We start from the raw sequence: 25,718 nt of genomic DNA, 5'->3' as shown, positions 1-25,718 counted from the left end.
GCTAAAACAAAATCGGTTCGAAGGTTTAATAATAATTATAAAAAATAAAAAATAAACAAAAAAGAGTCCGAGTCGGGGAGAGAGAGAGAGAGAGAGAGAGAGAGAGAGAGAGAGAGAGAGAGAGAGAGAGACCAAAGCGAAGCACAGCGAAGAGAGCAGCAAGCGTGAGCGATAGCCGTTGGAAGCGCGAATTGGAGCTCAGCGTTCCTCCTTCGATTCGCTTCCATCACTCCTCCGAGTTTGGGGGACGAGGTCAGCTTCGTCTTCTCTTCTCTGTCTTTTACCCTCTCTGTCTCTGTCTCTCTCTCTCCTCTTCTCGTTCCTCTTTTTGATCCGTCCGACCCAACTCCGATTTCGCTCAGATCCGCCTCCTGCGATTCGGAAATACCCTCAATCTCTTAGTGCGAACCAGATCCTGCCGTCAGAATTTGAGCTTTCGCGACCTCGGCGCCGCCCAATGCTGCTTCATCTTAGATTGTTCTAGGGTTTTTGATCCGACCGCGTGGGTGTTGCAGCCTCAAGCTCCCGCCTCTGTATTGATTTCAGCTCGAAATCCCTGTTTCAGGAGTGGGTTTTGAATCTCTCTTCCGGAGGATGAGATTCCCGCCTTGGCGGATTAGTTGGGAATTGGGTATCGAGCTTGGCCTCTGTAGGAAGCGGTACAAATCCTAATTTACTGGAAAATCCAGAAAGGGAAACTGAGAATTCGTAGTCTCATATCTTCTTGTATTGATTTGGTGGTTAATTTAGATGGGTACTGTTCACTGAGACATGCCTCCACCACCACTACAGCCCCCGCTGCTGCCGCCACCGGCGCAGCATGGACGGGCAAATCTTGTCGAGCTTAAGTCCCAGATAGCAAAGAGGCTCGGGCCGGAGCGAGCCAGGAGATACTTCAGCTATCTAAATGGGTTGTTGTCCCAGAAGCTGAGCAAGCCTGAATTCAACAAGCTCTGTCTCTTGACCCTAGGCCATGAGAATTTGCCGTTGCACAACCAGCTTATCCGTTCGATCCTCCGGAATGCTTGTCAGGGTAGAGGTCAGCAGCCTGCAATCCATGATAGTGATGAGTCGAAGACTGTTGGAGCTGCAGGAAAGAAAGGTTCTCAGAAAGTTGGAGGGTCTGATTGGTCTCCGCTGCCAGTCCCACCAGTGCCAGTTTGGTCCAATGGAGATGTCAAGCCACCGTCAGTTAGGGAAAGGAGGATCAAGGACCGGCCGAGTCCCCTTGGACTTAATGGGAGACCAGAGGCTACGGCTACCAGGGAGAACGGTAATCTTGGTTTGTGTGATATGAAGAGACCATTCCAGCTTCAACAATGTGAGCCTGCAGAGCAGCCAGCAAAGAGGGCACTGGTTGAGAAGTTTGTGCCGCATGACCGAGGTTCAGTACATAGCAATGGTCTGGTAGGATCATTTTCTGTTCATGACAGGGAAAGCTTGGGACAGTGCGACTTACAGTCCTCTAGCGGTCCTTTACGGGCCCCACTTGGAATTCCCTTCTGTCGAGCAAGTGTGGGGGCGCCTAAGTCCTTACCAATCACCACTAATGTGGGAAGCGGTGGCTTTAGTAGCAGCTATGATTGTGGCGAGCTGTGCCATACGGAGATGTTGAAGAAACGGATGGAGCGAATAGCAGAAGCTCACGGCTTGGGAGGGGTGACGATGGACTGTGCCAATCTGCTGAATAATGCTTTGGATGTTCACTTGAAGATGCTGATTAGGTCAAGTGTCGAGCTTGTAAGAGTGAGGACAGGATATGATACACTAAAGCAGGCTGGTTACAAGCAATTCCATAGAAAGCCAATCAATGGTGATTGGTTGCCAAATCATGTGCACATTCAAAGTGGCGGTGGGCTGCCAGAGGCCACAAATGAGCTGAAACATCACAGTTTGATTTCTATGCAAGACTTTAAGGTAGCAATGGAGCTGAATCCTCAACAGCTTGGAGAGGACTGGCCATCGCTTCTTGAGAAAATATGTATCAGTTCATTTGAACAATAAGGTTGGTCCGTGTAAAGTTTTCTGATGTAAAGGAAGTTGCATCTGGATATGCTTTTCTGGCGCCCAATGGGTGGTCTTTTTAGGCCATTATGGATGGAAACTCACTTGGCAGCTTTCGGAAGATGCACGGAGAGACATCTACGGAGGATTGGAGAAGAAAAATTCTATAAGATCCTGCTGTGAAGCAAGAACTTATTTTTTGTGGCCGCCCTATAAAAGTGAAAAAGAAAAGTCATTCCCTATATGCTCCATATGTTGTATGATAGCATTCTTGAGGTTCATATATGCCACTTCCAAAAGTCTCAAGCTTTATGTGACCCACGGCAAGGAGGGACGTTGAAGACAGTTTTGCAGGGATATTGTTGCGTTACTTATAAAAGAATGTTCTGTAAGTTTCTTGGTTTACGGTGTATGTATTATCAGTAGAAAGATTGATAGGTGGTGCTTCCATACCAATTCATGTATCATTTCTAATTAATTTACTCTGTATCTCCTAATCATTTCGTTGTTAACATACTTGCAAGTTTTTTTACATGTCTGTTACTCCATTTTTCTTTTTTCTTTTGTTGTCCTAGTTGCAGATAGAGACATAATCCCGAATGCAAGAAAATGAGTAATGCTGCTGACACCATTATTTTGGAACACAAGGGTTAAAATACTGCTCTCTTTTGCAGTACTTTGCACTAGTTAATAAACCTACAACATATTTTTCTCTTGTTTATGAGCATCCCCTTTGATCGTAAGTCCAATAAGTATTGCACATTTCACTGTTCTAAGAAGTTATTACAGGTTAAATATGCATTCTCCTAGCTATCCACCAACTATAAATAGGTAAAAAGAAATAATTTAATAGGCAAGGTGTGCAATAATACTGTCAATGTCTTCTAAAGCATTTTTGACCAATAGATATTTCCACAGAAAAAGGACAAGAATCTTCTTTTTCTTTTGTTTTTTTATTTCTTTTGTCATTATTCATGGATTAAGTGCATTAACATGTTGAGATTTTTGACTTTCTGTTGTTCAAAACTAAGACAATTTTAGAACTAAATCTTTCATATCAATTGGTTTAACATCAGTTATCTTGTTTCCTTATTTTTCCTATATTTGTTGTCTACTGCATGAAATTTTTTTGGCATTTTCCATTTATAGGTCCTACTACTAAAACTTTCCAATTATTGACTCCTTTCCCTATTTTTTTCTGTATCTTTAACCTGATATAAGCAGCACACAAGAACACCCAAGGAAGAACACTTCAGAGGAGAAAAATAAAAGCTAGGGCTATGTCCATATGCATAAAAAGAGGCAACTTTTGGATCAATTCTCAAGTTTAAAAACTTAAAATCATATATAAATATTAGTTGAATCTAATTAGGAAAATAGGATTTATTTCCAAGAACAAGCTTTATATTGCCCATCGGTTTGTGAGCTTATAAGGTCTGCCTTGCCATGATGATGATTGTACTTTGTTTTTTCTATCTATTTAAAGCATACAAGTTTGTAGAAAGTGTAGTATCACTTGTTCTGTTTACATTGAAGATGCCTGAAAACCTGGTAATATCTTTAAATCTCGTTTTCATAGATATAAAATAGCAGATAAGAAGAGGCAATGCTCTAAATTTTATATCTAACACTAGCATATGATGTACTTTCAAAAAGTGCTTGCATATATTTGAGAAACTTAGGTTTTTGTCCTGTAGTGACACATGTTACATTACAATTAACAAAATGGTTGAACCACATCTTCAGAACTATAGTGACATGTTTAAAAGTGCATATAGGAATAAATCTATTTATGTTTGCATACTCAGTACTGAAGATCACTTTGATATTTTGATTGTGTGTGGCTTTCTACTTTGGAAGATATCTATGCAATTACATCCTTTATGTTCCTGCAGATAATTCGTTCTGAGTGTTTTAGAATGTGATTAGATACATAAAAGGTACTTGTAAGTTATTGGCCTTCGACAATTAAGTTGTATTTATCATCTGAACTACATTGAAGATACTGCACCGTTCTTTGTATATACATATTCTAATAGTAACTCGATGAAATGAGATTGCTAATTCAAACTTTTGTAAGTCTATTTATGTATGTTTCTGAAAATATATGTCCAGATAAATGCACACAATTTACTTCAGTATGTTAATAAAACATAAACAGCCTAGCTTGGATTTATGCATAGCATGCATATCAGGACAATCTGAAACGAACTTCTTCTTGGATGTGTCTTTTCTCCTCCTTTTTTTTTTCTTTTTTGTTCATTCCTTTTGTTGCATGGGATGCTCTATCCTAGAAGAGCAAGACAACCTGGTCTTGAAGCAACTGTAAGAATGAAACATCTATGACTAAGCACCTTGTTAGTTTCTTCTTTCTCCAAAATCCAAATATCCTTTATACAAATTAGCAGAACAATCATGAAACACATGAAAAGTTCTTAAAGAAAGTTTAGCCATAGGATAACATAGTAAACAAGTTTTTTTCAGATTACTATTAAATGATGCCCTGGATATTTCCTAGGAAAAAAGTCACTGGAAACAGAAAGCTCAAAAGTTAGCAACTGTCATATATGTACCTGTTTACAGCTTCCATTAATTGATTTTGTTCTTTTCCATCTACTTAGAGGAGTTGATGTTACAAACTCATACATCTCTAACATAACCACCAACCTTTAGTAGGATGGACAGCTCTGCTGAAAGAGATGACAAACAATGACTGCATGTATTTAAGTCTGAAATAGGTCTTTGATAAGGCTTACCATATTTAACAGGCTTAAAGCATAAGTAAAGTTGGCAATGTGAACTCACTTGGAGAATCTTTCTTTTGGCTTTATAGCGGGCTTCCATTTTTATCTTTATGCTTTTGGGGATGTTTTTTCTCACTCAATTTATTTCCATGTAGATATTGTCAATTTCCTTTCTTTTGTTCTTTCCCTTTAAAATAATTTATTACTGTAATGTTACTATTTATAATGGTGTTGAATAGATCTAACTACACCTCTGCACACTTACTGTGATATCTTCCAATAACAGGTCATGAACCTGGAGAAAGTAGGAGGGTTGTTTCAGGTTTAACTTGACAAACAGCATAAAAGCTTTGTCAAGATAAACTATGAAAATGCACTATAACTATGAAACAATGTTAAATTGTCTGTTTTCAAATATTATCATATTATTCTATAGCAGTCAACATAATTTACAGCTGTATTGAGCAGTTCACATTATCATATTATAATATCTTTTTATATACCAATTTTTCTATCTTGTATCTTTACCTACTGAGGCATGGAAAGGACTTAGAAGACACTTTTGTAGGAATATGCTTTCATAACTTATAAAAGATTGTTCCGTGAGTATACCAATTTTTCTATCTTGTATCTTTACCTACTGAGGCATGGAAAGGACTTAGAAGACACTTTTGTAGGAATATGCTTTCATAACTTATAAAAGATTGTTCCGTGAGTTTCTCAGTTTATTAGTAGCAAGATTGATAGGATGATTCTTCCATACAAATTCATGCATCCATTCAAAGTAATTTATTCTGAATCTTTTGTTTGTTGCAATACTAGCTGACAGAGGAAATTATGGAAGATAGATTTTACTACAGGAAAAAAAACATGCAGCCACACGAACACTTTGGAACATGTGTAAGGGCAAGCTTTACCCTCATTTCTCAAGAGGTTGTCTTTAAGGCTTGAACCCATAAGCAAAGGCAAGCTTTACCATCTGATAAGTAATCCTTGAAGTTAATGACCAAAAAGAGAAGTAATACTGTTAGTATGTCAACAAAATTTTGAGTAAAGGGATACCGGAATAGGTATTGGCTCTTGAAGCTAATGAAAGAGAAGTATACTTCCAATTCACAATGTTATCGGATATTCTGACTAACAGAAGTTTATGTATTTGTAACTAACCAAAAAGCTTTTGTACATTAGCTTTTAATCAAAAGGAAAAGAGATGAAGTTTGAGATGTATATGAAGTCTACAGAGTACATAGACAGACCTATATTTCATAGGAAAGATTTGCTGGTCTAAATTAGAAGCAAATCAATAGAAACATCAAATTCTTGGATATTTGTTTCCCATACATGTGCTGTAGGTTTCTTGTACTTAGTTTTGAGAAATGGAAGTACTTGATGAGTAAGTTGGAACTAGAACCTTGAGTGAATAATATTTTTTGATAGCTATTTGTTACGGGCTTAATCTTTTTGATCGATTTGCTAGTCCACACAAGACTCCACATTTTCCATAAAATGAAGTATGCCTCAAAGTAAAGATAGTGTAGAAGTAAAAAAAGAAAGATATTTTAATAACACTTAGAGAAGACAAGTTTTCTTGGTGAAGTTCTCACTTTTATTTTATCCACTAAAATTTTAAATAGATTACAAGTAAAAAGTTCATGCCTTTATATAGGCAAAAAAAAAAACTTAGCTATTAAATTTTCTAAATATCTTTTCTAGATATTTAGGAGACTAAGGATAAGATCAAGAGATGCTACCGCTTATCCTTATCTATCCACCTAATGGATAAACTTAAAACTTGTCCAACAGCGGATAAGCTCAAGTTTTGCATGATTATGGTAGTATCCCTCAAGTCAGGCTTTTCTATTGCATCGCTTAAGCCCTTGGATTGCCATGACACTTCGGTTCGAACAAAATTTTGATGGAGCGTCATATTCTCCTCTACCTAATGTACGACCGCCTCGGTTATGCACTCATAGTTTTTCAGCTGCACCCTCGTTGCTTCTTGCCATTAATGTCTTGTGCATCTTGGCATTGGTATCACTTTAGCAATAATAAGGAGTTCCAAACCGACGATATGTTGGAAGTCATCAAGATTTGTCACTGTTATGTCAGTCTACCCTCTTATGTGCCAAGTCTGATTTCAATGTCTTTGGCCACACTTAAGACTGAGCAAGACCAAGTTTACAACCTTCATGCGGTTGTCCTCGTTTTTTAGCTTGAAGCCAAGTCGTTTGGCCTCAAAAAGTGGCATGAAGTTGTGGGGTGCACTGGTGTTCATCATCTCTCGAGTTGCTTCACTGTTTACCTTCATGTCGATATACATAAGTCCTTTCTGCTCAAGGGGCTTGCCATTCCAAGTCTGTCCTTAGATGGCATTGATGAGTCAGATGACTCTAATCATCTTGTCCTCTTCGCTATTCTCTTCCTCCACGAGTTGGATAGCATGCAGTTTTTTTCAATTTGGGAAATTGCGTGCCCAATGAATGTCTCCACAAACATAGCACAAAATATCTGCATTTTGAGGCTGATACGTCAACCCTCAGTCGTGTCCTTTGAAAGTCTCTTTAGCACCTTCTTTGTAGACTTCTTGGCTGCTATTTCCATTGTCATTGCCATTGCCATCACCAAATGTCAAAGATTTTAGCTTGGCAACGTGATCGCTTCTCCACTCATATTCGAGGAGTTTTTTTGCAATAGAGATGGTGGCGTTGAGGTATTAACACCTCTGTTCATCAACTCCTTAAATGCTCATGGCTGCAACTCATTAAGGAAGAAGAACGCATGATCGTCTTCCAACATGTTAAAGATGGACAACATTAAATGGGTGAACTCCTTAACGTAGTCAGCAAGAGTTTCACTATGCTTCAGCCTCCATAAGTTCTTTCGGGCCAAGAACTCAATATTTTCGATGTAGAATTGCGTCTTTAGCTCGCACTTCAAGTCTACCCGAGAGTCGATATGGCAAAAACCCTTCTCAATCTCTGTCGATCGTCAACGCCACCACAGCATGGCATCGTTTATAAAGTACATGGATACGGTTTGGACCTCCTTGCCCTTGTCCTTAAGTCGCAGTGCCTTAAGGTACCATTCCAGCCCCAATGGAAGTTCTCAACCTCCTTCGCGTCGTGCATGCTATTGAACCCTCATGGCTCTAAGATGTGCGACCTAGGTACACTATTCGCAACATCACCTCTATGTGTGACAGCCCTCTCAAGAAGACTTACTCTCAACTTGAGGCCGTCGACCTCATTGACTTTGGACTGAGAAGCTCTTGATAGGTAGTTGCCTCAGCAACTTTCACATTATTTCGTCAATTAAGCTCCGCCTTAAACTCGTGAGATTGAGACTTGAAAGCATCCATCGCAGTTTGAACGCTTTCTTCCCACCACTCACATGTTGTCTTTGAAGCCAACGTTGAGATTCTCGAACATCTCTAATCAATAGTCGAGGCACCCAAAGGAGCCCACAAGTGCGAAAATGCTATTATCTACAGACATACTCCCTTAGAAGCTCCTTGCTTTTGTCACGCTTAGAGTGCTTTTTCTTCTCAGGCATGACGTCGATGATGGCGACTTCGAAAGAAGACATCGCAGCAATACTTCGTTGATCCGCTCTGATACCACTTATCACGAACTTAACATTTTTGATCAATTTGCTAATCCACGGGACACTAGAACTTCTTCATAAAATAAAGTAAGCCTTAAAATAAATATAATGTAGAAGTAAGAAAAGAAAAAAAAATGCTTCAATAATACTTAGAGAAGACAAGCTTTCTTGGTGAATTATTACTTCTATTTTATTCACTAAATCTTTAAATAGATTACAAGTAATGAGTTTATGCCCTTGTATGGGCAAAAGAAAACTTAGTTATGAAATTTTCTAAATATTTTCCTAGATATTTAGGAAGTTAAGAATAAGGTCAAAAGAGGCTATCCCTTATCATTATCTATCCACCTAATAAATAAGCTCAAGATTTATCTAGCAGAGGATAAGTTTAATTCTTGCCTAATTACTGTGGTGTCACTCAAGTCAGATTTTGTTATTGCAGTGCTTTGGCCCTTGGACTATCATGACATTTAGGTTCCGATCAAAATTTTGATGGGGCATCACATGTTACTGGCTTGCTTCTTAAAGCATCTATGTTCTTTTCTACCTGATGCTATCATATTCTCTCTTTTTTTTATTTGCTTTTCTTTAGATTTTTTTAATCATTATTATTAAAGCCTAATCTTCTGATCCTTGGGAGTGCTAGCAGGCTCATGCATCTCCTGATCCCAAAGGACCAGATGTACTGTTTGCTTCTATAATGTCATTTGCAATTAAGATGGTCCTTCTGGCTGGAAGACCAATTTTTTGACTTCCTTGAGAGAACATCTTCATGCTACTTCAGTTTGTTTGCAGTTGACCATAACCTAATTTCAAATTTAAAATACTGTTGGCTACATCTATGTTATACTAATGGAAATTGTTTAGCTTCTGTGAACCTCCCCTCTTTTTCTTCAACTTTTGGGATGAACTGAGAATGAAAACTGATCCTCTGCAGTGCTGTTTCCCCTTTTCCCTCCCTAAAGTGTGAATATTTTTAAACTTACTATTCTGCCAGTGCTTTGACATTTTTGCATCAGACCAAAACTGTCATCTCCTTGCTTCTCAGTTGTAATATATTGCTCTGTTTATTATGGTTTTGTTTTAATAGATTAAAATTTCTCACACATCAAATGGAAAATTTCTGGAGTTGCTTACATGCATGATAAACAAGTTTCTTTAGGCTGAATTCCTAATTATTAATTACTTGTTCTTTTTTCCAGAAGGTAGTCACTTACAAGATGTTGTTATTCCTACTTTCTATTTTAATGATATTAGTGTAGTGGCTAGTTTGTTTAAAATTCTCATATGTTTTATAATGGTAAATGTTTTGAGTTACCTACCTTATTTTATTTCTGCTAAATATATGCTACAGCATCATTTTAATTTTTGAAACTTATGATGGTTTACTGGTTTGGTCTTAACCAATGGCTCCTATCTTATGCTCTTATATTTATATTGTTGATAAAGTTAGCATAAAGCATGAACATGATGATTCATAAATCCTCTTTGTTTCATAATATTTCTTTATATTTCAGAACTTCTGCAACAGTTTTATCCATATATGCCTTGATTTTTCATCTCAATATAAGCTTAAAATTTTGGGATGCTTGATATATATGAGTATGCGGAACTATGTTTTCTACTGTGTATGCTATTTAATCTTTTCTACTCCTACACATACGGCTTTCTTGATGCCTATGATCAGACCATATTTCTGCTCTTTATGCTTCTCTAGTTATCTTGCATTATAGGAATAAAATAATAAATGAGCTTTTCATGCTTGGTAATTTGGATTGTCTTTTCAAGTTCCTCTTTTGCAGTACTTGGTTTTTAATATGCAGCTATTACTTGGACCATGGCATTTTTATAATTTGGACAGGATAATATTCACGTAAAATACTAGGCAGGTTGATGAAAAATCTTGTATACAATGCATTTGAACTCTATCGTGTTTGTTCCTCATGCCTGAATATATTTTCCCTTATGATTGTTGTTACTTTATTCTCATCTCATTTAGCTTTCTTACATCAAATGCTTCTTACTAGTGCACTAAAAGGAATCACAGTAAGTTATTAGCTACTTGTGGATTGATGTTGTAGATCCCAACTTCCTTTAGTAAAGGTGTATGTTGATTTGTTTAGGGAGGTTTTCATGCTCTTAGTGACTCTAAAATTAATAATGGTTAAGTTATTCTTGTAGAATTGCCTAAATCATATTTTGATTAACAATTTTTATCTTCATCCAGGAGACTCACGATATAAACCGAACTTTTGAGCTCTTAGGTGAAAGTTTGCCAAGAAATTCGTTTGTGAAGGATGAAGTGTGGATAATACAAGAGGTAAAGTTCTACTCTTTTAAGCAAAGTGCTTAATTTATCTTTCTATAATTTTAGCAGCTATACTAAGTTTATCTTGCTCAGAATCTTTACAAAGTACAGAAGAAATGATATTATATTTCCTTCTAATTGTGGGAATAAGTTATTGAATCACTTCTTTTTTTTCTAATTTTCTATTTACATTTTCTTCCAATGCTGTGTATCTTGATTAATTCACTCTTTCAAAATATAGTATAGGCTGTCATATTTTTATCTGGATATTCTTTTCTTCCTTGTGGTAGAATTGATAAATATCTTCCTGAATTAATTCATCAACTAACATTTAATGGTCTTCAGCAAAATTGAGATATACCTTTGGTTGAAAATCTCTGATATTTTAGGTTTGTTAATACACAGGATATAAAGACGATATATAGATGCCTGCTAATATAACACTATTCATTATATGATATGCTTAATTACAATATTCAAATCCTACATCTGACAATAGAGTGCATATTTGAGAAGTGCTAGATTGAGTATGTTCAGTTAAGCTTGGATTTAAATCATTTGACAGTAGACTTTGTGCAAACATCGTGTCGGTCCGGGGTCTGGCCATCCTAACTTCAAGCCTGCTTTTGTTTTTCTATATGCCTCAGGCCTGATACTACCCAAAATGCTTTTACCGGTTAAATGTATTTTACCTCCCTTTACTTTGGCATAAAATCTTTTCGTCCCTCTGTATTACTTATGACTAATATAAAACTGCTAGGTTTTTCACCGAATTAATGGTGCTAACTTCTTAGACTTCTAAAAATGGTTGGCCAGTCTTGTAAAGCTCTAAGTTGGAACCAAAAACTGAGGATTAAGCTTGACTTCTTGGAATCAAATAAAATTTGAAAGTCAAGCTGAGAACAAGCCTTTTTGAGCGTCTTATATCAATAACTTTCATATCTACCATGTTCCTAAAACCACATCAGCTAGATACCACTATTGTGGCATGCAGTTAACATCAATATGACTTGATTACATGTTAAACAATAGAATACATAAAGATCAACCAATCCCAAATAGTTGGAACTAAAGGTTTGGTTGTTGTTGCTGAAGTGATTCGTAAGGATCTTCTGCTAAAGCATATGAAAATTTGTATGTTGTACAGGAAATATTTGATTTGGTAAATATTATAAGTGCAATATTTTGTAATGGCAAATTTGTGGATTCGGAGCTTGAGTAATTATGATGTATAATCTGGATTTTATATATGATCAACATATTATTTATGGAAGATTTGTATGTTCAAAAAAATCAAAGATCGGAATCAAAACAAGTAAAATTCAGCAATACTGCAAAAACAGTTTGAACAAATTCCTAATCGGGTCAACCGCAACGCAAGACATAAAGAATATAAGTTCGATTAGACTTCGTGTTTCCTTTTAGGATTCTTCTAGTATGAACTAGAGATGTTCTTTTATACTTATAAAAGGATACTAGAGGTTAGAGAATGATCATCCAACTCGAGAACTTCAACTAAATAATCTAGGAGCTCTAGGATCTCTCACAGAACATATTTCCTATCAATTGTGAGAGACATCTATATATGTCCAAGTGCTAGGCTACATAAGAAATTGATCATCGAGCACCTGAGAAGCTGAACTGAGTTGCCTGTCGTCGATACCTACACCAACACGAGGAGTTTGAGGTGTGATCCGTAGCTTAGAATGCAAACCAGATGCAGAGGCAATCTTGTTTTAAGGAGCAGTTTATCAAAAAAGAGTTCGAGCGATTGGGAGGAACTTCAATTAATAGTTGCTAGGCGATAGGAATGATAGTAAGTGAAATTTGATTTTAAATCTAAGTGAAATAGGTTGATCTGGTTTGGACGAGTCTATAGCTTTTTCCTCTCTAGGTGAGAGAATGTTTTCCATGTTAAAAAAATTGTGTTATCGTGTTTGTGGTGCTTCACTTTTTCTAGTCGTATTTAGTTCTCTTTCCTACTTGGTTTTGGTTTTCAATATACAATTCTCGATCGGTTTTTCTAGACCTAGTAAGATTTGTTTCTCATAGTCCAAGTAGGTTTTTAATTTTGACTTTCAATTTCTGACTCGGTCTTGACTTTGACTTTGACTGTCGAATTTCTGTATCTATCTTAATCTAGTCTGTCTTAAATTCTAATCTCCCCTGAAAATTTTCAACTCTCATTCTTGGTCTCTCTGACTTGCATTCCAGACGGTTACTTCAAGCTATTAAAATTGGTGTAAATCCTACATCATATTACGATATCATCACGATCTTTTTGGAATACTTTGCTAGTCTATTTTGAAACATCCATATTCAACATGTTTATGCACATTGCTAGGTAGTCTCAGGGACATTAAGGATCTGGTAATCATAAAATAGGCATAAGTTCATTGATATCTACCACACTTCTAAGATATATTGAACTTAATTTTATATCAATATAGAGGGCTGTAGCATTTGAACATCTGATGCTTTCCCCTTCTTTAGGGACTTCTATGTTGCCTTTTTTCAGTATCATTCAGCGTGCCGGCTCGTTATTCCCTGGGGGTCTACTTAAACACTTTTTTAAACTGATCTTCCAGTTGTAGTGAATTCTGCTAACCCTTCTTCTCTTTTGATCTAAGAGGAGTCTGAGCTACATGTTTCATAACAGAGTTAATAGATATGGATATATTTCTTAAACTAATTAATTATTACTGAATACCTAAGAAATCACTATGTTCTGCAGAATTCTCAGTACACAAGTTTCTTAATAATTTAGTGTGAGATAGGGCATCATCGGTCGAATGTTGATCAAAAGATATGTCATTCTTTTGCACTTGATGGGGACAAATCATCTTTCTAAAGCTTTTAATTGGGTAGTATAAAGTCATATCCATGTCTTAACTTCCATATTATTTAACTTCACTTTGCTTGAGATCCGACACTTAACTTTACTAGATTCATGAATCGATATATATTACGACATCAAGGACTTTGTTCCTGAGAAAATACAAGAGAGACTCATCAATACTTTCTTGTTTGCCACCTCAAGTAACTATGTATCACTTATAGTAGTTCAGTTTGAACACACCCTCTTTGTAGGCATGTTATAGTAGTTCAGTTTTGCTGTGATGCAGCTGCCATCAAGCAACAATGTATCACTTAAAGCAAGGTGGCAATTCTTGAAGAGCACCTGAAGATTATCCTTCAGGTGGTCAGCTCAACCTGGACAGTAAAGCTACAGAATTGTAAGTTTGCTAACATCTGGTTGATTTTTTATCAGCAGTAGTTCAATCTGACCTTGTTCTTGTAGAAGTTGGGAGGTATAAAAGGCGAGTAGCCGAAGAATCTTCACCAGATGATATGTCCTTGTTGCCATTGGATTTGTTTCTGATCTCTCCTCCCCTCAAGGAGCTGACATCCTTACTAGAAGAAGCTCAAGTTTTTAGTAAATTTACTTTCTTTCTTTTTTTTCTTTTTGAGAAAAATGGGAGCTGACATCCTTACTAGTAGAAGCTCAAGTTTTTAGTAAATTTACCTTCTTCTTTTTTTTTCTTTTGAGAAAAATGGTAGATGTAACCTTTTTTTCTGATTAAGAAATTGTATCAGAAGTTTTGGGTTTTTTGGCCTTAGAATTAGCAGATGTAACCTAGGGCTGTCAAAATAATTGAGCTTGCTCGAGCTTAATCTTGAAGCTAGACTTAAAATTAAATTCGTATCAAACTTGATCCCGAGCCGACTCGACAGGACTCGAAAATACATATATGTTTGGTTGATTGTAGTTTTCTGACACAAATATATTTGTTGCTTGTAATTTATATTTTAGTTGCTTGAAGTTTTCTAACTAATTTATATTTTGATAATATTTTTATCTTTATAGTTGAATTATATTTTATTTTAAGCTTGATTTAAGCCTAAATCAATTCAAACTTGCTGAGGCTCGAAAATAGTTTAAATTGATAAAGCTTGAAATAGCTTGAATTGATAAGATTTGAAATTGCTAATTGAGTAGATCGTTTTAAGCTTAAGCTCAGCATGAGTTTAAAATAAGCTCAAAATTTGTTCAAATTAAAATTATTTCAATTCAAGCTTGATCACATTAATTTCAATCCAAGCTTAGATCAGAGCCCCGGTCAATCAAGCTTGGCTCATTTACACCCCCTAATGTAACCTTATTTGTAATCCAGAAATTGTATCAAAATGTGACTTTTTTAAGAAACAAGTATAAATTATATATACAGTTTCTTTTCGACAAAGGTGCATTCTATGTCAAAAATCTCTTTATGCAAACATAGGAGGAAGAGAATTAAATAAAGAAAAGGAAGAGATCGGTCTCCTTTATGAGCTCGGTTTTCAGACCGACCTTGTGAATATGGATGGCTTCCTTCCGGGTATGCCATTAAATAAATTCACTTAATGTGGGTTTGATTTCAAATTTCAAAATCTGAATTATAAACCATCAAATTCAAATTTGAGGCTGCACTAATTGCCAATCAAAAGCGATCAAATATAACCCTAAAGATATTAGATAAAATAAATAAGTAAAAGTGGAGACATAGAGCTGCATTTCTAATAAAAAAGCAAATTGGCATAAAGTTTTTCAAAACATTGGAGTTATACACATTTTGGACTGAATCAATAGAATTTTCTACGATCCCTCACTTTTATTCCATGAGGTAAAAGATGCAGTGTTGCTTCATGCTATTTACAATGTGGACTGAGAAGTGTGCATACTGACGAAAAAACATTCAGATGGGTCCATTTATACCAAGATATCTACTTCGACGATGATGCCACCGAAGCTTTGCAGATTGGGCACCAGTTCTTTTGCTTAAGCCACTGATAGATGCAGCTCAGATGGTATTGATGCTCACAACCCAATTTCCCCACTTCATCTCCTTCATCATACTCTTCCTGGAAGGAGAACAGATGAACTTCAGTAAAGGAACAAGAACTAATCATGTAAATCCGTGGTGTTAGTTGGCGTTAATGTTTGATGAGGAAAACTAATTCGGCTGCACCATTTTGGTTCTTAATTCAACCCGTCAATAAATTTCCCGACCGCTGTTCTATGCAAGTTTAGGATGATCTAGAGTCCAAAAAGACTTCAATTCATGGTTCTCAACAAAATTGAGCCAGCTGCAGCTCTATGTGCAGACTAAATTGGTAGATGCTTTCATGCCTCAAGGGGAAATATGCAGGTATAATATTGTTCGTGGAAAGAAATAAAAAGCTAGGAGGTATACAGAGTCTATTTATTGTACGGTAAGAGCAACAAAATGGCACTACTTCACAAATGTGAGCTTCCCGCAATTAGATGAAGAATCATATTTGGCAAGAAAATAGTACTGGCTCAATCAAAATGATGTCTTCAAAATTGAGGAAATAACATTAAAAAATGATCTAGTGAAATCTAATATTATAAACATCAGAGAATCATCTTAATGTTCTTGGAAGCAATGATCATACTGATACATTTAAGCAAGAAGCATCACGAACATGTATGATGCAACAGTAAATGAATACGCTCCATGCCTGGCTCCTAGTTGTATTTCTTTTCCCTTTCCTAATCAAATTCCAGCCTTAGGTGGGCACTGGATTAGTACAAAAATAGTGAAGAAAGGAAGCACAGATAAATCCTACAGATGTGGCCTGGAAAAATGATCTACAGGAGCAAAAGTAAAATCCAGAATAAACTGCATGGATTTCTAGCAAGGTTCAGACAAAAAACAAAATTCTGTTCTCAGGAACAGCAAAAGTACCTGGCATATGCTGCATTTGGTATCATCAAGAATATAACTAGTGATTTCTGGGGAAAAGGAGGCAGACATATGTATGCTTCTTGTGATACATTTGGCCAACTCCTCATCTGACAAGGCTGTACTGACAGTGCCCATTTTCTCCTCCAAGGCTAGTAGCTCCTGCACAAACCAACATTCCCCAAAAGAGAAAATCATAAACATCTCCTTCAGATCAAGACACTGACAAACAGAAATTATAAGGTAAATCAAAGGTGTAACAATTTCCTACATATGACACTTTTAACTACTATATAAAGGCTCTAGGAACAGGAACACTCAGTAATATTATAATTGAAGTTGGCTCTCCTCAATAGAAAGCCAAGAAAAAGTTCGAAAGGATACAACTGTATTTATCTAACCGATAAAGATCTACCTCATAGGACATGTTATCAATGTCCATTCTCATGTCTCTGTGCTGATCATGGAAAGTGAGGCCTCCTAGGAGCAAGTTTGTCTCCAGTACCAATAATTGCTGCGAAAATTAAGAAACTTCATTTAATCAACAAATATGAGAAAGGAAGTGCAGGACATCAAAGCACATCAACAACCTCATATGTCAATTCTTCATCTTGTTCAATCCTATCTAGTGCCAATAACACCTGCATAAGTAAAAGGGATTTCAGCTTAAAATGCCATCACTGTATGCTTACCCGAAAGTCACTTCTATATATAGCTCATAAATTAAGAAACAGCAACCAAATTGCGCATCCAAATAGATCAAGTGATATTTTGTATATAGTTACTACTAGTGGTAAGATATTCATGTTTCAAACAAGTGTTCAAAAGTTTATCAAAAAAACCTCTGCAATATCTTCCATGTTTAGACGTCTATAACCATCTCGGTCTCCCAAGGTGCCATGGAACATTTGAGTGCTGCTTTCATCTAGACGAGATATAGCTCTACTTCGGGCAGTACTACTAGAACCTGCACGTCTAGAAGAGCGGAAGGCTTGAGGTAGTTCGATGGAATATGATCTTGATATGCTTTCTGGAAGAGCTTCCTGTAGGGAAAATTGAGTCTGCTGCAGTTCGGGGCCAGTAGTAACAGTCTCATGTATCTCATGTAAGGGAAATGAGCTGTCATCTCTTTGATCAGACACCCTGACAGAAGAACCCCTATTAGAGGGTCGTCTGGCTCTAACTGAAATTGCACCATCTCTATTGTTAGTCAGATTTCTGGACCTTCTTCCGGCTTGTTGCACAATTGACTTTTCTGCTACAGGTAGGCCAGAATCAAGATTGGTATGCGAGGAACCTGAATATCCTCCACTTGAGGACCCAATGATGCCCTTACCTCTGGCAGGAAAAATCTCTCCATCAGTTCTTCTTCTTACAGTGTTAAACCTCCCACTTCGGCTGAAATCAGCAGAAGAACAGCCAGTTGGTAGGACATCAGATATTGATGTGCAACTAAGATTCTTAAGACTGCATCTCGGTGCTCCCAGACCTTGGGAAGGTTTTGCAGCAAGGCTGGTATTTCTGGATGCACTTGATCGGCGCACAAAGGAGGTTGAACAAGTATCTGGATCACCTATGCTTAACTGTTTGTTTCTTTGCTTATGCGGCTTTGAACTTGATGCAGTGGACTTAGCCAATGACTCAATTCTCTGATGAGTGGAACTCCCCTCAAAACTTACAGAGTCAAAATCATCAGAATCAGGCATCACCGTCTGAGTTACCTCCCTTGTGGAAATGGAAAGTGAATCTTCTGTCTCACCTTGTCGAACATCAGAATTTAACTCCCCTGACAGTATCACCCCATTGCTGCTTTCCGAATATTCGAGCTCAGCCTGCCTACCACTACTTTCTGTGATATCTGTCTCTCCTAGAAATGTTTGCTTCTGTTTCTCCTTTAGAGACTTTCTGAATATTGTTCTAGAAGAGCTTACAGTAGTGCTTCCACGCAAAGAAGGTCTAGCATATCTTGGTTTTTCTTGATTGTCAATTTGGCTGCCTTTCATGGAATTAAGCCTGCTGCTGCATCCTAACCTGCTGCAATACTGATTACTCCCATCTTCATGGTTTTGATTTCGAAAAGAAATGCCAGAGCCTCTTCTGGAAAAGCCAAGTCCTCCAGCAGCTCTTCTACTAGAATAATCATCCATGAGAGATCAAAATGTCCAGATCAGGAGCAAATATTTCTCAAATGAAGAATAGCACCTCAGTTCTGCGATCACATTTTAAGACAGCAAAACCAGGAACAATTAGTTTGGAAATGAATAGAAGCCATATGAAACGAGCAAGAAATAAGCACTGAATAAGCTACTGTCTCATAAGAATCAGGCAACAAGTTCTTTATAATGATATCTAGGTGCTATGAAACTGCTGGTGAATAAAGAGTAAGTTAAAGATAGAGCACAAAAGATTTCGATTATATAAAACTAAACATCTCATTAGCACCGGATATAATCAAGAAACTAATGTCTACTGCAAATATATATATCCCCAATAACTCTCGCAAGATCTGAATTGCCTCTATTAATTCAGTTAATAGCAACATTCTCCTTAAAAAGTGTTACAATTATAATCATCTAAAACTCCTAAATGACTGACCACACTTCTCAACTTCACCTACTTTTCAGATGCTACCTACACAAGCGCTGGTCAGAAATGCTTCCAACATCTTAGAGTCCATATATATTCAAGTCAATATATTATAAACACCTACTTTAAGATAAGAAGATTTGAGCTTCTTTATACTTGATGAACAATAAATTATGCAGAAGGAAACCAAATATTGAAGCTTCAGATGAACAACATCTTATTCCAGAGGAAAGACCATGTTGGAGAGTCATAATTTGCACCTAAAAACTAGGAATTTGGGCGGTCGCACACCTTATCCTTTCCCTAACATATATTTGAGATCAAGGTGCAGCAAAATAGTTCCATCCAACACTCCGTGCTCCTTATCAACCAGTACTGGTACTCACTTCAGCACATTGTGACCACTCTCCGCAGTTGTTATTCATCTCCAGCATAGTCTGTTTTAAGCAAAACAGCTACTAAAGATATATTGCCTCACAACGCACACAAAAAGATCTTAATTAGATTTCCATCACAGTGAGTTACACACCCTCCCCAATACAAGTCTATCTGTTTAATTAGATGGGATAGGGCGCTTAAAATTTAATGTTACTGAGATTAAAAAAAAAAAGGCAATTGTAGATCATACAACTTGAACAAGCTCATCTTAGAAGTTGAAAGGTATCTAGATTCACATGTGTACCAACATAAGGAACTGTCTGATTCCTAATTACCCTTGATGCAAAATTGCATTCTGGCCATTCATACTGTTAGAATTGTAGTCATTCTTTTGGTTGATAATCCAAATGAAATCCATAGGTTAAGATATCATGCCAACATTGATAAAGATATAAAAGTTGAACCCTCACACACTTAAGACCAACTTTGAGTTAAGTGCACAAACCAAATAATGGCAAATGAAAAGAGAAAACGCTCCCTATCCCTATCAAAAAGCAAAACATAAGTAAATGGAAAACTTCGAAGTTCCATCATAATCTCACACCTCCTGAAACAAAAAATTTCCAATAATCCAATCCAAAATCTTCTTAAAAACGAGCTCATAATCGAAATCTTTTTAGTTCCATCATATTCTCGCACGCCCGTCTTGTATCAAAAAAAAAAATTCATATTATCCGATCTTAAATCTTCTTATAAACAAGCTCAGATGATCAAACATCACAATCATATAAACTCTCCTTGATATGGTATGAAGGCGGTCACTCAACGATCATCTGCGCGGGTTCTATTGATTGCCTAAACATATGATCAAAATTAACAAGACCACTTTGGCATCCAAAACTCCAAGAATCCAAAGTAAACTTTTTTTGTAATCTAGCAAGCAGAGAATCCAGGTATGCCACCGGAGCCATTCGTATGACTTATTATCCAACTCAAAGGAAGGCATCTCAAAACTTTGATCCCATCAAGGAGGCTAGAAATCTAAATTAGCCCGAGCTTTGAGCTCTTCCAAGCACAAAGTCAATTAACCACATAATAACGTCATGAAATCCAGCGTTTGAAGCGCTCAAACTCACAAAATCCCACATACCAAGTCCAATAAATAGACCCAAAATTATCAAAATTGACATACGAGACCTTACAAGTCGATCGCTCGACCATACGGCGATCGGAACCGATCAAAAGGAACATATAAACGATCAAAAAATTCCCCCATTTTTCCCGTTAACATACCTCCAAATGGCGGCGTATACGATACGCAAGTGAGATGAGAGAAAGAGGAAGAGCGGAAAGAGAGAGAGAGAGAGAAGAGAGAGAAGAGAGAGAGATGACATGAAACGTGCGTGACGAGATCCGAAGCTTTAATGATAACCAGATCAAATATCGGGTCGGGTAATAACCTTTTTACCTCCGGATCCGGATCCGGATCAGGCTCCGGATTGCCAACGCTAAGATTATAGACTCCAAAGAGGATCTCGACCGTCCGATCCGCCTCAAGATCCGGGAATCTGCGGTTGTTAGGCACGACATCCACAGGAATTAATTAGGAATTTTAGAATTCCCACCCTATATTTTGAGTATATTATAAATAAATCCTTCTCTCTGGTTCTATTTGTAATTTCCCTTCTTTAATTCCTTTTAGCACAAAAGTAGGCGACGTTTGTATTCCCAAAGTTTGGAATTTGATGCTCTTTTTGGGGTGGTGAATTGTATAATTCCCAATCTCTTTTGGCTCTCTCTTTCCTAGTAGGTAGAGCCAAAATTATCTTCTCTCCTCTCTTTATTAATTAATCCTTTGGGAACTTGGGAGGAGATTGGAGGATTGGAATTACTTCAATTGCCCAATTGAAGGCATTTGAGAGAGAATCTATTACAAAAATTTTCTAGCAAGATAAGAGGGTAGAAGGTTGGAATCATTCAGATGGCCCAAAAGGGATTAATATCCAATTAGGGAAAGAAATTTAGGTGTAACTTTATTTTCTCGCTAAATCTTCTATCTATGATTTCATCTACCTAATTGGTACTATTCAGTTCTCCTTTTCCTTTCTTCTAAAGATTAGATGTTCTCTGTCGGAAAGCGAAATATATATCGACGTAGTAGTTGACCACCACCACCACCTCCCCCGCCCCCTGTATCCTTCCTTTTATTCGGGTGTCTCTGTTTCATAAATTTACGCGTAGGTCTGATAACATAAAAGGAAGATTAAAATGAACATTAAAGATCGAGATAAGACAAGAATAGATCCAAGCTATGAGAATAATTACTAGCTAGGGTGACCTAATTTAGTTAATGACAAACTTAGGGCTAGCTTTTAATATACACAAAATGGAAGGGTGTGATCTTAAAAACTTTCCTCGAAAGAAATGAAATATTACACAATCCTGAGTTCAATCAAACCCACTAATCATGAGCTTTTCCTTAAACTACTCTAATTAACAACTCACAAGAGATCATTAAGGAAACCACTAGCCAACTCTAATCCACCTAAAAAGTAAAGTATCTTTAATACCACAAGCCTCTTCTCATGTCTTCTTCTCTTTGATGACCTTGTGCTTGTATTCTATTCCCTTTAGTGGCTTCTATGAAAGAGAGCATCTCCATTTGGTGGGGGCAACCCTCTCTTTTTCATGATTGATTCAAAGAATAGAACCCACAACTTTAGGGCTCTCACTCTTATTTGAATACTCCTGTGGAATTGTAGGTGATAAATGTGAAAGTCTTTGTTATTTAAATATTAAAATTGTCTTATGAATTATTATACTTAGACCTTCTAAACCGTCACTATTTTTTATATGTCTCTGCTAAACTCTTTTTGTGACACATAGACCCCATGAATTATTAAAAGTATTTTAAGCACAACTTCCGTTATGTTTTCGTTGCATTTTCTTTACGTAAATTATCACCTAAAAGTCGCGTGAGTAGCTAGCTATATGACATATTTACCCTTATATTTTAGAGAAAAAAAAAAGAGAAAACTTTTAGTTATATTAAAATATATTTTTACCTTCTTATCGGGGTATCTTGGTCCTTTTAGTATAGAAAGAGAATTCCAACGTCAAAGTCAAATTAACAAATAACCCAAAACCTAAAAAAACCCGCTTATATAAAATTGTACTGTTTTTGATTTTTTTTTTTTTGTTCACTTTACCGTCGAGAAATAAAGAAAAAGACTTCCATATTCAGGCTGCATCGGGAATGAGACATTTTCGATAATTTAGGGGATCTATGTGTCACAAAAAATAGTTCAAAAAAAGTATATAAAAAATAATGATAATAGTTCAGCAGGATCTATGTATAATTATCTCAATTATTAATACTCAAATATGCAATAATTTTGTCGAATATTTTTTATTATAATTAAAAAAGTTAGCAAAAAAGGACTAATATTTACACTCTACCTAGTTATGTATTGACCTAAGTAATGAAAAGTATTTATATCACCACAAAAAGTATATTGGCAAAAGTCTCTTGCATTAGAAATTACTCTAACCTATTTTATCTAATTGGGCATGGGAGAGATAGAAGCATTCATTGGAGTAACAAATGGGGAATTATATTTCACACACTATAATTTTCCATGAATTTAAATTTAATTAATTACATCTTCATGCAGGTGTTTTAGACTTTATTCTCAAGATATTTGATTAGAATCAAACTTGATTTTATGAAAAATAGTATTTTTTTTTTTAAATTAGGAAAATTCTACTCATTTTTTTTACCATATATACTTTCGTAACTATTTTTATTTTTTTATTTAGAGCATTAGAGATTCGTATAGTTACATTTTTTACCACAAATTTTTAATTTGTTATAGATATGAAAAATAGTATTTTTAAAAAGAAAATACTGAAAAAAAAATTTTATCACATATATCTCCATAAACCAAAAAAAAAATTAGTTTAGAGAAATAGAGGTTCATGTAATTATTTTTTTCTTAGTTTAATAGGGTATATATGAATAATTTTTTAGTTCAAGAGATTTATGATGGTAATAAAAAAGTTTAAGAGTGTATGTGAAAAAAAATAGTAGTTTAGAGGGTTTAAGTGAAATTATCCTAAAATATAATAAAAATAACTTTGTCAATACCTTTGTATTATGATAATTAATGAAAAATAAAAATAATGCCCTAACCCCAATTCAAGTAAAAAAATGTGAATCCAACCTTGAATCAAAATCAATCATGAAAACTGTAGTATGTATAAGAAGCTTATAGACTTATCGGCGATCTTTATAACTCAATCTCTACTGTGATCAATTCCTAACCTCAATGATCATTGAGATTAGTCATTTCATCTCGGTGACCTTTGAAACGTAGTTCTTTTCTATCCCACGTAGATAATTACGTCATATACCACACACTACTCTAATTACTAATTTATCCTTGATATCTATCTGATCAACCTACTTTATATCAAATCAAAATGTATTCATAGTAATTTTTTAATAAAAAAAACAAAGCACATTTTTCCTAATCTTTTTATTTTTTTACTTTATATCATATTAAAGAAAATTATTATACTCTTATTTCAGAATACAAGTGAATATAAAAATAATTATTCTTAAAATAAATATCTTATTTTGGGAGTAAATATTTTAAAATTAATCTTATTCCTAAAGTAAATGAGTAATTAAAATTGAAGCCAAGACCCAAAATGGACATTGTCTTATTAAGCCTATTCAATGCACCAAGACTTTCTTTGACCATTAAAAGCCAAGAGACATTCTTGGTTGGCATTGGCCACCCCTGATCATGTCTAAAGACTGGAACCCATCTCCTTAGTCATTAACCCTCTGTTTATTTTATACACATAAACACCCCCAAAGATAGCTGTTAGTCATATTTGGGCAACCATAATTTTATAATCTAGTGGTTGTATCCATTAGCACTTGTCATGCCAATCAATTGTTGCCTCAAAATAAGGAATGGGCTTGACCCTTTCAATATTAAAAAGTGTTAATAATTCCTTAGTATGTTACCTAAGGCCAATTTGCTTTGAGTTGGGAGACTTCCTTTAAATTAGTTAAGGAATCTCTAATCTAGTTCGGTAACTAAATATTATTTTATTTTTTTATATCTAATTAAGTTTACTTAGTCTCAAATCAAATAAGACCTAAAAAATTATTAATAACGAGGAGTTTATATATATATATATATATATATATATATATATATATAACGACATAATGTTTTAGGGTAATAAAAACATAACAATGATACTTGGATCGGATAGGATATTAATAATAATAAAAGCAAAATATAGAGATTTTTTATTATAAATTTAAAGGTTTTTTAGCACAATAATGTTGGCTAGCCTGGCCAGTCAATTTGCTTTCTTAGTCTTCAACTCCACCTTTACATATTCTTTTTTTTTTCTATTAATCTTTTATACAAGTGTTGAAGAAATTCTTTTTTTTTCATTTGTTATATTTTCTTATATCATTTAGTGATCTATACTATAGATTATATTATTGAAAAATTTATGTCGTGCGAGTCACTCCAATAATATATTATTAAGTTAGTTTAATCATTATAATATGCACTAATAAAGGTAGATTCATCTACCTGTCATCACTTTTATTATATTAGTTTTGTATGTCTTGGACTGTTGGACTAATGCCAAACTTGAGGCTCTTTGCTCCTGGGAATTTTTTGGGTTGTTCTTCATCTTATCATTGTAGTGCGCCCTCGAGCTTAATCCTCTGGATTAATTTATTATGATGTCTATTATAGACCAAGTGTGGGACTTGTGTTAAAGAACCGTCACTCTATCTCTCCTACTCTTTGTGTATTAGGTTTTTTTGTTGTAACCCCTAAATATTAATGAACTACCTGTCTACGAATTTTCTTTAAAAAATTAGTATTAATTTAGTTTTGTTAGTATAATACGATGATATTGATACAATCCATGCAATCTAAATGGATTGATAATATTAATATAGTTTGAAAATTACTATTATTCATATATAACAACTTGAGATGATAAAATCAAATTGTATGATTAAGTAGCTTTTGAATTTGCACCTTGAAATGGTTATATTAGATCGAGAATGTGTGATGGACTATGTCATATACCGAGTTCTATGGTATTTTATAATCACACATATAGTATGAGTGTATTATTCTTGTGCATGGTACTGTTTTTTAATATGCATACACTTGTTTCAAATATCATGAGAGTAACTATAAATTTGATCTAATAGTATGAACTTTTACTCCAATGGTATGAGTGTTTGAGATTTTTTAATAGTTTAAGAGGTCTATGTGTTACACAAAAACATTATGAGGG

At 35.5% G+C, this 25,718-nt stretch overlaps 2 protein-coding genes across 5 annotated transcripts; one reads left to right on the top strand and one right to left on the bottom strand.

Annotated features, from left to right (window-relative positions):
• The first annotated feature begins 95 nt into the window (after positions 1 to 95).
• LOC140760546 (uncharacterized) lies at positions 96 to 14,179 on the top strand. Of its 2 annotated transcripts, XR_012104407.1 has the most exons (5): positions 96 to 252; positions 363 to 2,392; positions 10,579 to 10,671; positions 13,785 to 13,895; positions 13,961 to 14,179. XR_012104407.1 is itself a non-coding variant. In XM_073097547.1 (2 exons), the coding sequence occupies exon 2, from the start codon at positions 772 to 774 to the stop codon at positions 2,002 to 2,004; it is 1,233 nt and encodes a 410-aa protein (XP_072953648.1). In that variant the 5' UTR covers positions 96 to 252; positions 363 to 771; the 3' UTR covers positions 2,005 to 2,536. The 2 variants fall into 2 exon arrangements, 1 of the variants encoding a protein (XP_072953648.1); XM_073097547.1 differs by lacking the exons at positions 10,579 to 10,671; positions 13,785 to 13,895; positions 13,961 to 14,179 and having other exon boundaries at positions 363 to 2,536.
• A 1,034-nt stretch (positions 14,180 to 15,213) lies between these two features.
• Positions 15,214 to 20,764, bottom strand: LOC140760274 (uncharacterized). 3 transcript variants are annotated; one of them, XM_073097171.1, is made up of 6 exons: positions 20,664 to 20,764; positions 17,249 to 18,615; positions 16,997 to 17,047; positions 16,822 to 16,920; positions 16,410 to 16,568; positions 15,214 to 15,561 (listed from the first exon to the last, which is right to left on the bottom strand). In XM_073097171.1, exons 2-6 carry the CDS (start codon positions 18,551 to 18,553, stop codon positions 15,424 to 15,426), a joined length of 1,752 nt encoding a protein of 583 aa, XP_072953272.1. In that variant the 5' UTR covers positions 18,554 to 18,615; positions 20,664 to 20,764; the 3' UTR covers positions 15,214 to 15,423. The 3 variants fall into 3 exon arrangements, with proteins under 3 accessions (XP_072953272.1, XP_072953273.1, XP_072953274.1); XM_073097172.1 differs by lacking the exon at positions 20,664 to 20,764 and adding an exon at positions 19,284 to 19,429; XM_073097173.1 differs by lacking the exon at positions 20,664 to 20,764 and adding an exon at positions 19,253 to 19,416.
• Between the last annotated feature and the right edge of the window lie 4,954 nt (positions 20,765 to 25,718).

The sequence above is a fragment of the Typha angustifolia genome, chromosome 5 (assembly GCF_048772165.1).
Source record: "Typha angustifolia cultivar Huaian chromosome 5, ASM4877216v1, whole genome shotgun sequence".
In the NCBI taxonomy this organism is placed as follows: domain Eukaryota; kingdom Viridiplantae; phylum Streptophyta; class Magnoliopsida; order Poales; family Typhaceae; genus Typha; species Typha angustifolia.
Note: the sequence above shows the minus strand (reverse complement) of the source record. Positions and strands in the feature narration are given on the sequence as shown.